This window comes from Ascaphus truei, unplaced genomic scaffold, assembly GCF_040206685.1.
Source record: "Ascaphus truei isolate aAscTru1 unplaced genomic scaffold, aAscTru1.hap1 HAP1_SCAFFOLD_3435, whole genome shotgun sequence".
NCBI classification, from domain to species: domain Eukaryota; kingdom Metazoa; phylum Chordata; class Amphibia; order Anura; family Ascaphidae; genus Ascaphus; species Ascaphus truei.
Genome location: NW_027456437.1, coordinates 1 through 12,914, shown reverse-complemented (window position 1 = coordinate 12,914; position 12,914 = coordinate 1). Strand labels below are relative to the sequence as shown.

The 12,914-nt window shown below is 54.3% G+C and overlaps 2 protein-coding genes across 3 annotated transcripts; both read left to right on the top strand.

Annotated features, from left to right (window-relative positions):
• Positions 1 to 5,884: 5,884 nt before the first annotated feature.
• LOC142483615 (histone chaperone asf1a-B) lies at positions 5,885 to 12,107 on the top strand. Its single transcript, XM_075583632.1, has 4 exons — positions 5,885 to 6,061; positions 6,599 to 6,714; positions 7,502 to 7,678; positions 9,603 to 12,107. The coding sequence occupies exons 1-4, from the start codon at positions 5,953 to 5,955 to the stop codon at positions 9,801 to 9,803; spliced, it is 603 nt and encodes a 200-aa protein (XP_075439747.1). The 5' UTR covers positions 5,885 to 5,952; the 3' UTR covers positions 9,804 to 12,107.
• On the top strand, positions 10,071 to 12,107 carry LOC142483614 (uncharacterized). Of its 2 annotated transcripts, none has more exons than XM_075583631.1 (2): positions 10,071 to 10,626; positions 10,695 to 12,107. In XM_075583631.1, the coding sequence occupies exons 1-2, from the start codon at positions 10,071 to 10,073 to the stop codon at positions 11,279 to 11,281; spliced, it is 1,143 nt and encodes a 380-aa protein (XP_075439746.1). In that variant the 3' UTR covers positions 11,282 to 12,107. The 2 variants fall into 2 exon arrangements, with proteins under 2 accessions (XP_075439746.1, XP_075439745.1); XM_075583630.1 differs by having other exon boundaries at positions 10,071 to 10,694; positions 10,788 to 12,107.
• Positions 12,108 to 12,914: the final 807 nt, after the last annotated feature.

Genomic DNA, 12,914 nt, shown 5'->3' with positions numbered 1-12,914 from the left:
CCTCAGGATCAGGATATACAGGAGGTGTATATATACGCTCTCCCCTCGGGATCAGGATATACAGGAGGTGTATATAGACGCTCTCCCCTCGGTATCAGGATATACAGGAGGTTTATATATACGCTCTCCCCTCGGGATCAGGATATACAGGAGGTTTATATATACGCTCTCCCCTCTGTATCAGGATATACAGGAGGTGTATATATACGGTCTCCCCTCTGTATCAGGATATACAGGAGGTGTATATATACACTCTCCCCCCTGTATCAGGATATACAGGAGGTGTATATATACACTCTCCCCTCTGTATCAGGATATACAGGAGGTGTAGTTATACGCTCTCCCCTCGGGATCAGGATATATAGGAGGTGTATATATACGCTCTCCCCTTGGGATCGGGATATACAGGAGGTGTATATATACGCTCTCCCCTCTGTATCAGGATATACAGGAGGTGTATATATACGCTCTCCCCTCTATCAGGATATACAGGAGGTATATATATACGCTCTCCCCTCGGTATCAGGATATACAGGAGGTGTATGTATACGCTCTGCCCTCAGTATCAGGATATACAGGAGGTGTGTATATACGCTCTCCCCTCGGGATCAGGATATACAGGGTGTGTATATACGCTCTCCCCTCGGTATCAGGATACACAGGAGATGTATATATACGCTCTCCCCTCAGTATCAGGATATACAGGAGGTATATATACGCTCTCCCCTCGGTATCAGGATATACAGGAGGTGTATATATACGTTCTCCCCTCTGCATCAGGATATACAGGAGGTGTGTATATACGCTCTCCCCTCGGTATCAGGATATACAGGAGGTGTATATATACGTTCTCCCCTCTGCATCAGGATATACAGGAGGTGTGTATATACGCTCTCCCCTCTATCAGGATATACAGGGTGTGTATATACGCTCTCCCCTCGGTATCAGGATACACAGGAGATGTATATATACGCTCTCCCCTCGGTATCAGGATATACAGGAGGTATATATACGCTCTCCCCTCGGTATCAGGATATACAGGAGGTGTATATATACGTTCTCCCCTCTGCATCAGGATATACAGGAGGTGTATATATACACTCTCCCCTCGGTATCAGGATATACAGGAGGTGTATATATACGCTCTCCCCTCGGTATCAGGATATACAGGAGGTGTATATATACGCTCTCCCCTCTGGATCAGGATATACAGGAGGTGTATATATACGCTCTCCCCTCTGTATCAGGATATACAGGAGGTGTATATATACGCTCTCCCCTCGGGATCAGGATATACAGGAGGTTTATATATACGCTCTCCCCTCGGTATCAGGATATACAGGAGGTGTATATATATGCTCTCCCCTCGGTATCAGGATATACAGGAGGTGTATATATACGCTCTCCCCTCGGGATCAGGATATACAGGAGGTGTATATATACGCTCTCCCCTCGGGATCAGGATATACAGGAGGTGTATATATACGCTCTCCCCTCGGGAACAGGATATACTGGAGGTGTATATATACGCTCTCCCCTCAGGATCAGGATATACAGGAGGTGTATATATACGCTCTCCCCTCGGGATCAGGATATACAGGAGGTTTATATATACGCTCTCCCCTCGGGATCAGGATATACAGGAGGTGTATATAGACGCTCTCCCCTCGGTATCAGGATATACAGGAGGTTTATATATACGCTCTCCCCTCGGGATCAGGATATACAGGAGGTTTATATATACGCTCTCCCCTCTGTATCAGGATATACAGGAGGTGTGTATATACGGTCTCCCCTCTGTATCAGGATATACAGGAGGTGTATATATACACTCTCCCCCCTGTATCAGGATATACAGGAGGTGTATATATACACTCTCCCCTCTGTATCAGGATATACAGGAGGTGTAGTTATACGCTCTCCCCTCGGTATCAGGATATACAGGAGGTGTAGTTATACGCTCTCCCCTCGGGATCAGGATATATAGGAGGTGTATATATACGCTCTCCCCTTGGGATCGGGATATACAGGAGGTGTATATATACGCTCTCCCCTTGGGATCGGGATATACAGGAGGTGTATATATACGCTCTCCCCTCGGTATCAGGATATACAGGAGGTGTATATACGCTCTCCCCTCGGTATCAGGATATACAGGAGGTGTATATATACGCTCTCCCCTCGGTATCGGGATATACAGGAGGTGTATATATACGCTCTCCCCTCGGTATCAGGATATACAGGAGGTGTATATACGCTCTCCCCTCGGTATCAGGATATACAGGAGGTGTGTATATACGCTCTCCCCTCGGTATCAGGATATACAGGAGGTGTATATATACGCTCCCCCCTCGGTATCAGGATATACAGGAGGTGTATATATACGCTCCCCCCTCGGGATCAGGATATACAGGAGGTGTATATATACGCTCTCCCCTCGAGATCAGGATATACAGGAGGTGTATATATACGCTCTCCCCTCGGTATCAGGATATACAGGAGGTGTATATATACGCTCCCCCTCGGTATCAGGATATACAGGAGGTGTATATATATACGCTCCCCCCTCGGTATCAGGATATACAGGAGGTGTATATATACGCTCTTCCCTCGGTATCAGGATATACAGGAGGTGTATATATACGCTCTCCCCTCGGGATCAGGATATACAGGAGGTGTATATATACGCTCTCCCCTCGGGATCAGGATATACAGGAGGTGTGTATATATATGCTCTCCCCTCTATCAGGATATACAGGAGGTGTATATATACGCTCTCCCCTCTATCAGGATATACAGGAGGTGTATATATACGCTCTCCCCTCGGGATCAGGATATACAGGAGGTATATATATACGCTCTCCCCTCGGGATCAGGATATACAGGAGGTGTATATATACGCTCTCCCCTCGGGATCAGGATATACAGGAGGTGTATATATAAGCTCTCCCCTCGGGATCAGGATATACAGGAGGTGTATATATACGCTCTGCCCTCAGTATCAGGATATACAGGAGGTGTGTATATACGCTCTCCCCTCGGTATCAGGATACACAGGAGATGTATATATACGCTCTCCCCTCGGTATCAGGATATACAGGAGGTATATATACGCTCTCCCCTCGGTATCAGGATATACAGGAGGTGTATATATACGTTCTCCCCTCTGCATCAGGATATACAGGAGGTGTATATATACGCTCTCCCCTCGGTATCAGGATATACAGGAGGTGTATTTATACGCTCTCCCCTCAGTATCAGGATATACAGGAGGTGTATATATACGCTCTCCCCTCGGGATCAGGATATACAGGAGGTGTATATATATGCTCTCCCCTCGGTATCAGGATATACAGGAGGTGTATATATACGCTCTCCCCTCGGGATCAGGATATACAGGAGGTGTATATATACGCTCTCCCCTCGGGATCAGGATATACAGGAGGTGTATATATACGCTCTCCCCTCGGGATCAGGATATACAGGAGGTTTATATATACGCTCTCCCCTCGGTATCAGGATATACAGGAGGTGTATATATATGCTCTCCCCTCGGTATCAGGATATACAGGAGGTGTATATATACGCTCTCCCCTCGGGATCAGGATATACAGGAGGTGTATATATACGCTCTCCCCTCGGGATCAGGATATACAGGAGGTGTATATATACGCTCTCCCCTCGGGATCAGGATATACTGGAGGTGTATATATACGCTCTCCCCTCAGGATCAGGATATACAGGAGGTGTATATATACGCTCTCCCCTCGGGATCAGGATATACTGGAGGTGTATATATACGCTCTCCCCTCAGGATCAGGATATACAGGAGGTGTATATATACGCTCTCCCCTCGGGATCAGGATATACAGGAGGTGTATATAGACGCTCTCCCCTCGGTATCAGGATATACAGGAGGTTTATATATACGCTCTCCCCTCGGGATCAGGATATACAGGAGGTTTATATATACGCTCTCCCCTCTGTATCAGGATATACAGGAGGTGTATATATACGGTCTCCCCTCTGTATCAGGATATACAGGAGGTGTATATATACACTCTCCCCCCTGTATCAGGATATACAGGAGGTGTATATATACACTCTCCCCTCTGTATCAGGATATACAGGAGGTGTAGTTATACGCTCTCCCCTCGGGATCAGGATATATAGGAGGTGTATATATACGCTCTCCCCTTGGGATCGGGATATACAGGAGGTGTATATATACGCTCTCCCCTTGGGATCGGGATATACAGGAGGTGTATATATACGCTCTCCCCTCGGTATCAGGATATACAGGAGGTGTATATACGCTCTCCCCTCGGTATCAGGATATACAGGAGGTGTATATATACGCTCTCCCCTCGGTATCAGGATATACAGGAGGTGTATATATACGCTCTCCCCTTGGGATCGGGATATACAGGAGGTGTATATATACGCTCTCCCCTCGGGATCAGGATATACAGGAGGTGTGTATATATATGCTCTCCCCTCTATCAGGATATACAGGAGGTGTATATATACGCTCTCCCCTCTATCAGGATATACAGGAGGTGTATATATACGCTCTCCCCTCGGTATCAGGATATACAGGAGGTGTATATATACGCTCTCCCCTCTGTATCAGGATATACAGGAGGTGTATATATACGCTCTCCCCTCTGTATCAGGATATACAGGCGGTGTATATATACGCTCTCCCCTCGGGATCAGGATATACAGAAGGTGTCTATATATACGCTCTCCCCTCTGTATCAGGATATACAGGAGGTGTATATATACGCTCTCCCCTCTATCAGGATATACAGGAGGTGTATATATACGCTCTCCCCTCGGGATCAGGATATACAGGAGGTGTATATATACGCTCTCCCCTCGGGATCAGGATATACAGGAGGTGTAGTTATACGCTCTCCCCTCGGGATCAGGATATATAGGAGGTGTATATATACGCTCTCCCCTCGGTATCAGGATATACAGGAGGTGTATATACGCTCTCCCCTCGGGATCAGGATATACAGGAGGCGCATGTATGTGCTTCTTTCGGTTATAGGATATATAGAAGATGTGTATACTCCCCTCGGTATCCTTATATACGAGAGGTTTATATACTCTTCCCTTCTGTAACGGGATATACGGGAGGTTTATTATATGCTCTCCCCTCGGTATCAGGATATACAGGAGGCGCATGTATGTGTTTTTTTTCGGTTATAGGATATATAGAAGGTGTATATACTCCCCTCGGTATCCTTATATACGGGAGGTTTATATACTCTCTTCCCTTCTGTAACAGGATATACAGGAGGCGTATATACGCTCTCCCCATGGTATTGGATATGATGGTGTATATATGTTCTCCCCTCTATCAGGATATACGGGAGGTGTATATACGCTCTCCCCTCGGTATCAGGATATACAGGAGGTGTATATATACGCGCTCCCCTCGGGATCGGGATATACAGGAGGTGTGTATACGCTCTCCCCTCGGTATCAGGATATACAGGAGGTGTATATATACGCTCTCCCCTCGGTATCAGGATATACAGGAGGTGTATATATACGCTCTCCCCTCTGTATCAGGATATACAGGAGGCGCATGTATGTGCTTTTTTCGGTTATAGGATATATAGAAGGTGTATATACTCCCCTCGGTATCCTTATATACGGGATGTTTATATACTCTTCCCTTCTGTAACAGGATATACAGGAGGTGTATATATGCTCTCCTCGGTATCAGTATTTACTCTTCCCTTGGTATCGTATATACCGGAGCTGTATATACGCTCTCCCCTCTGTATCAGGCTATATAGGTGTATATACACTCCCCCCAATATCAGGATATGCACGAGGCATACGTTCTTCCCCTTTGTATCCTTATAAAGCACGTGTCTCTCTTTCCCGGTCCTAGTGTTGCTATATCGCAGGTATACGCCCCTGGTCGGCGCCATGGCGAAGGTGCAAATCCTGAACATGGTGGTCCTGGATAACCCCTGCCCCTTCCACAACCCCTTCCAGTTTGAGGTCACCTTTGAGTGCATCGAAGACCTGCCTGATGGTGAGTGACCCCTAACCACCTCACCCCTTATACCTGACCCTGCTGGCCCTGAGCGGGCCTACGACTTCACCCAATGGACGCTCAAACATGGCTACCTAGTGACCCCCGATCTACGCCTGCTGACCTAACATCTTATTGCTGTGACTCATGGCCGTGCCATCTTACCCGTGCAGCCCACTTTCCTGACCAGTGTGTCATGCCAGAGGGGGACCTCGGACCTCGCCCCATTGTGACCCCTGACCTTGAGATGTGACCCCTGGCCTCGCCGCTGTGATCCAAACCTGGAGGCCTGTAACCTTTCCACTGTGACCCTTGACATTGTGACGGAACGACACCCTTCATCCCTGACGCAGGCATCCACACGGTGACCTCATTGGTCAATGTGACTTGACACCCCTCCCCCCCACCCCCCACAAACAATAATGTCATGCCACTTCTCCTCCCCTGTAGTCCCCTCTCATGTTCCCCTGTGGCCTGTCACCTGACCCCCTTCGGCGCTCACGCGACCTCTGCCTTTCTTCTGTCTTTTCACCTCAGACCTGGAGTGGAAGATAATTTACGTGGGGTCAGCAGAGAGTGAGGAGTACGACCAGGTGCTGGACTCTGTGCTGGTGGGGCCCGTCCCCGCCGGGCGTCACATGTTTGTCTTCCAGGTGAGGCCCGCAACGCTTGAAGGGGGGGTGTGGGAGCGATCGGATTGGCTTAGGCCTGGGACCCGCTGCGCCCGGAGGCGGGGGCGGCCGCACGAGCGTTCCCCACCAGCAGGGGAATCCTCCCGAGCCGGTCCCAGTCCCCCCTTACTACACAGCTCACTACACGCTGTGACGCGTCAGCCGCTAGGGGATACAAGAGAATTGTAATTCCTAGCGTCGACGCGTCACGTGGTGTGGCTGTGAGCCAATGAGGGGAGGCTTCGGGGAGCGGGGAGGAGAGTGTGGAGGGAAAGCAGCGTGGGTGCCTGCCTGCCTGTCTGTGTGTGTGTGTGCCTGAGTGTCAGCGTGTGAGTAGGGCAGCCCGCAGCAGCTCCCTCCTGCAGCCCGGGAGCCTGTGGAGGGGGGGGGGGGGTAGCGGGTCCCTCCACTTAAACCACGCCCCCTCCGCTTAAACCACCCGGCTCCCTACAGACCGCATATCGCGGTCTGTGTGTCAGCGCCCCGCCGGTCTGCAGTGCGGGCGCGCTGACTGAGGGAGCGGGGCCTTAGCCTTAGGGTGCTGTCAATCGCATTGCACTTGCTTTACCCCCTCAACTTTTGGGATGTTCAATTTGGCCCACAATGTATAGGGGAGTTAAACACTGTTTAACCTGTGTATTAATGGAGACCTTCATTTATGGGACATTCATAGGGTCAGAGAGACTGATCTCTTATGGGATAAGAGGGGCCTCATGTGTTACTTTATAAGAAAATGGGGCACGTAACACCCTTTTTATTCTGTCTACAGGCAGACGGGCCCAATTGCAGTCTGATTCCGGAGTCGGACGCTGTGGGGGTGACGGTGGTGCTCATTACCTGCACGTACCGCGGTCAAGAGTTCATCAGAGTTGGATATTATGTGAACAACGAATACGCAGATCCCGAACTTCGAGAGAACCCTCCCCTCAAAGCAGATTTCAGCCAGGTAAGCCACGTTTATAATGGCAGCGACGGCGCACGGTGTCTGTGTGTGTGTGTGGGGGAGGGAGCCTGGCACTACCGCTGCCTGCGCTGTGTGAGGGAGGCTGGCACTACCGCTGCCTGCGCTGTGTGAGGGAGGCTGGCACTACCGCTGCCTGCACTGTGTGAGGGAGGCTGGCACTGCCGCTGTGTGCGAGGGAGGCTGGCACTGCCGCTGTGTGTGAGGGAGGCTGGCACTGCCGCTGTGTGCGAGGGAGGCTGGCACTGCCGCTGTGTGCGAGGGAGGCTGGCACTGCCGCTGTGTGCGAGGGAGGCTGGCACTGCCGCGTGTGTGCGAGGGAGGCTGGCACTGCCGCTGTGTGCGAGGGAGGCTGGCACTGCCGCTGTGTGCGAGGGAGGCTGGCACTGCCGCTGTGTGCGAGGGAGGCTGGCACTGCCGCTGTGTGCGAGGGAGGCTGGCACTGCCGCTGTGTGCGAGGGAGGCTGGCACTGCCGCTGTGTGCGAGGGAGGCTGGCACTGCCGCTGTGTGCGAGGGAGGCTGGCACTGCCGCTGTGTGCGAGGGAGGCTGGCACTGCCGCGTGTGTGCGAGGGAGGCTGGCACTGCCGCGTGTGTGCGAGGGAGGCTGGCACTGCCGCGTGTGTGCGAGGGAGGCTGGCACTGCCGCGTGTGTGCGAGGGAGGCTGGCACTGCCGCGTGTGTGCGAGGGAGGCTGGCACTGCCGCGTGTGTGCGAGGGAGGCTGGCACTGCCGCGTGTGTGCGAGGGAGGCTGGCACTGCCGCGTGTGTGCGAGGGAGGCTGGCACTGCCGCGTGTGTGCGAGGGAGGCTGGCACTGCCGCGTGTGTGGGAGGGAGGCTGGCACTGCCGCGTGTGTGCGAGGGAGGCTGGCACTGCCGCTGTGTGCGAGGGAGGCTGGCACTGCCGCTGTGTGCGAGGGAGGCTGGCACTGCCGCGTGTGTGCGAGGGAGGCTGGCACTGCCGCGTGTGTGCGAGGGAGGCTGGCACTGCCGCGTGTGTGCGAGGGAGGCTGGCACTGCCGCGTGTGTGCGAGGGAGGCTGGCACTGCCGCGTGTGTGCGAGGGAGGCTGGCACTGCCGCGTGTGTGCGAGGGAGGCTGGCACTGCCGCGTGTGTGCGAGGGAGGCTGGCACTGCCGCGTGTGTGCGAGGGAGGCTGGCACTGCCGCGTGTGTGCGAGGGAGGCTGGCACTGCCGCGTGTGTGGGAGGGAGGCTGGCACTGCCGCGTGTGTGCGAGGGAGGCTGGCACTGCCGCGTGTGTGCGAGGGAGGCTGGCACTGCCGCGTGTGTGCGAGGGAGGCTGGCACTGCCGCGTGTGTGCGAGGGAGGCTGGCACTGCCGCGTGTGTGCGAGGGAGGCTGGCACTGCCGCGTGTGCGAGGGAGGCTGGCACTGCCGCGTGTGTGCGAGGGAGGCTGGCACTGCCGCTGTGTGCGAGGGAGGCTGGCACTGCCGCGTGTGTGCGAGGGAGGCTGGCACTACCGCTGCCTGCGCGCCGCGTGTGTGTGTGTGAGGCGGGCACTACCGCTGCCTGCGCGCCGCGTGTGTGTGTGAGGCGGGCGCTGCCTGCGCGCCGCGTGTGTGTGTGAGGCGGGCGCTGCCTGCGCGCCGCGTGTGTGTGAGGCGGGCACTACCGCTGCCTGCGCGCCGCGTGTGTGTGAAGCGGGCGCTGTCTGCGCGCCGCGTGTGAGGGAGGCGGGCACTACCACTGAGTCGACTGCTGCTGTCTGCGCTCTGTGCGTGTGCGCCCGCCTGCGCTGTGTGCTCGCGGGGCAATGCCGCTGCCATATATAAATGGATGTGGTAGTGTGAAGGTGCTGCACACACGCTGGCATTGCCTGTGCTATGTAGAACTGGAACGTGTAGCGATGAGGCTGGCACTGCCACTGACATTTCCTCCCCCTCCTTAGCTCCAAAGGAACATCCTGGCATCCAACCCGCGTGTGACCAGATTCCACATAAATTGGGACAGTGCCAGCGAGTCCAAGATGGAGGACATCGAGAATGTGGACCCTACCCCCCATACCATGCTGCCCCCAAGCTGTGCCCCCATCAAGGGACTTGCGGGCGCCCTCAACAGCATACCAGAAAACTCCATGGACTGCATGTGACGCCCTCCACGCAGAGGCAACCTAGGGGCGTGTGAATAGCTTAAGGGAAGACGTTCACCTATTTGCCCCCTACTCATTATGCCACGCCAGCAAAACACGTCTCCAGCAGTGCCAGTCTTGTGCCACACAGCCAACGGTCTGCTGGCACTCTTCCTGCTACAATGTCTTCAGCAATATCTACGCCATCCTAATATAACTTATTAAGCCGACGGGCACTGCCAACTTATTTGGACTGCAGCACTGCCACCCCTCTAATATAGTCAGCCTATGGGCGCTGCCACCCTCCTCTGCTGTGAGGTCTGCGAGCACTGCCACCCTCCTCTGCTGCGAGGTCTGCGGGCACTGCCACCCTCCTCTGCTGTGAGGTCTGCGGGCACTGCCACCCTCTGCTGCGAGGTCTGCGGGCACTGCCACCCTCCTCTGCTGCGAGGTCTGCGGGCACTGCCACCCTCCTCTGCTGCGAGGTCTGCGGGCACTGCCACCCTCCTCTGCTGCGAGGTCTGCGGGCACTGCCACCCTCCTCTGCTGCGAGGTCTGCGGGCACTGCCATCCTCTGCTGCGGGCACTGCCACCCTCCTCTGCTGCGAGGTCTGCGGGCACTGCCACCCTCCTCTGCTGCGAGGTCTGCGGGCACTGCCACCCTCCTCTGCTGCGAGGTCTGCGGGCACTGCCACCCTCCTCTGCTGCGAGGTCTGTGGGCACTGCCACCCTCTGCTGCGAGGTCTGCGGGCACTGCCACCCTCCTCTGCTGCGAGGTCTGCGGGCACTGCCACCCTCCTCTGCTGCGAGGTCTGCGGGCACTGCCACCCTCCTCTGCTGCGAGGTCTGCGGGCACTGCCATCCTCCTCTGCTGCGAGGTCTGCGGGCACTGCCATCCTCCTCTGCTGCGAGGTCTGCGGGCACTGCCACCCTCTGCTGCGAGGTCTGCGGGCACTGCCACCCTCTGCTGCGAGGTCTGCGGGCACTGCCACCCTCTGCTGCGAGGTCTGCGGGCACTGCCATCCTCCTCTGCTGCGAGGTCTGCGGGCACTGCCATCCTCCTCTGCTGCGAGGTCTGCGGGCACTGCCATCCTCCTCTGCTGCGAGGTCTGCGGGCACTGCCATCCTCCTCTGCTGCGAGGTCTGCGGGCACTGCCACCCTCTGCTGCGAGGTCTGCGGGCACTGCCACCCTCTGCTGCGAGGTCTGCGGGCACTGCCACCCTCCTCTGCTGCGAGGTCTGCGGGCACTGCCACCCTCCTCTGCTGCGAGGTCTGCGGGCACTGCCACCCTTCTCTGCTGCGGGCACTGCCACCCTTCTCTGCTGCGAGGTTTGCGGGCATTGCCACCCTCCTCTGCTGCGAGGTTTGCGGGCATTGCCACCCTTCTCTGCTGCGAGGTCTGCGGGCATTGCCACCCTCCTCTGCTGCGAGGTCTGCGGGCACTGCCACCCTCTGCTGCGAGGTCCTATCCACCTCTGCAACAGATACTGCTCACTAATTCTGTGGGCACTGCCACCCTCGCTCCGCTACTGCAAGGGTGCGATTTTGGCCGTGACATTTTCTACCTGTCTGCTGCAGCTGGAATAGGACTTGCCCCTCACACCCGCTACCTCCTACATCAGGAAGGCCGTGAACTCCGACTGTGAGCACTGCCACATACCCTCTTTCTGTTACAGCGAGGAGAGCCCTTCAGTCCACATGGGTACTGGTCCCTTTTATACCGGCTACCTCTCACATCAGGAAGACGCAGCAGTCTGCGGGCACTGCCACAGCAAGGTTTACCTTGGCACTTCCATCTTTGACTTGTTCACCTTTACTACAACAGGGAGATGACTTCCGCATACATGGGCACTGCCAGCCTCCTGCCCACCTCACGGTGCCACTCCAGCTGCTTCAGTCTGGGTACTGCCGCCGCAAGGTGGCTACCATCTTATACATGTCCCCTCTCTGCCACAGTAGGGTGAAGACTTTGGCATACACGGGCACTGCCCACCTTTCTAAACCAGGAAGTGACTGCTGATTCAGTTGGCGGGTGTGCTGCCACCCTCACACCCACCTCCTGTCTGCTACAGACAGACTGTCACTTCCACTCTGTCGGACTCCTAAACCCCCCTCCTTAGACATACGAGGACCTCACCGAGGTGCACACGATGGAGCAAATCCCCATGCCCCCTTAATGCCCACCTACCGTGTTTTTTTTGTTTTGTTTTGTATTTTGGTTCCGACTGGCAGGTTTGTATATCGTCGCCATTAATTTTCAATGTTTTTTTTTTTATATATATATACAAGTAGGAATTTGCTGAAATAAAAGCACTTAGAACCCAGAGGTCATTACTACGGTGATGTCATGGCGCGATGATGTCATAAGCTAGCTGCACTTGACATGGTACATACCACAAGCTGGGACATGCGGGAGGGGTTGTTACACAAGCTGGCACGTACACGTGGACATAAGCTGTAGAAGACAGCAGGTGTTGGCACTAGGGTTGCAAGGTGGCTTGTCCAAAAATACTGGGCAAATTGGTGAAAGGTGCGACGCGCGTGAGAATCGTTGGCGGGGCATGTAATATAGTAAAGCACGGGCGCACGTCTCGTCTAGTGCCTATATGCCAAACGGTGACGCGCGCGGCTGGGAGGCGTGGCCATGATGTCACAGCGGTAGGCCGCACTGGGATTGGCTCGGTGGAATGGCAGCCGCTCAAATAGCAATTTCTTTGTATTTCCACACATCTGCCGCGCCAACGCTGTCGATCGTGCGCGCGGTGCCACCACTGGATAAACTCATAGGGAGACAGATATTTATCATTGCCAGCGCTTGGTATAATACCAGCCCGAGGAAGAATGTTATTTATAAATGACCTGACTTACATAATTTTCCAAGTATTCACCAATTTGCACCACTTTATATTCCGCTCAGTAAAAAATCTGGGGAGGAGCCTTGGGAGGGAGCGCCCTTCCGAGGATTTATTTAGGAAATAGAATATGAAATAGTGCAAATTGGTGCATGCTTTGAGTGAAATTTAGAACAAATGACGTAATGGTCAGATCATTTATAAATAACTGACCTGCAGTCACACTGGCCCACGGTGAGTAATATTGCACCCCTCCTCCCTTCATCCTCTCTCATCCCC

Bases quoted from the DNA above. Each gene is read 5' to 3' on its own strand.
- LOC142483615 (XM_075583632.1), top strand. From the start codon at position 5,953: ATGGCGAAGGTGCAAATCCTGAACATGGTGGTCCTGGATAACCCCTGC. The intron at 6,715-7,501 runs GTGAGGCCCGCA...TTCTGTCTACAG, and splicing joins GTCACATGTTTGTCTTCCAG to GCAGACGGGCCCAATTGCAG. The intron at 7,679-9,602 runs GTAAGCCACGTT...CCCCCTCCTTAG, and splicing joins TCAAAGCAGATTTCAGCCAG to CTCCAAAGGAACATCCTGGC.
- LOC142483614 (XM_075583630.1), top strand. From the start codon at position 10,071: ATGGGCGCTGCCACCCTCCTCTGCTGTGAGGTCTGCGAGCACTGCCAC. The intron at 10,695-10,787 runs GTCTGCGGGCAC...CTCTGCTGCGAG, and splicing joins CCATCCTCCTCTGCTGCGAG to GTCTGCGGGCACTGCCATCC.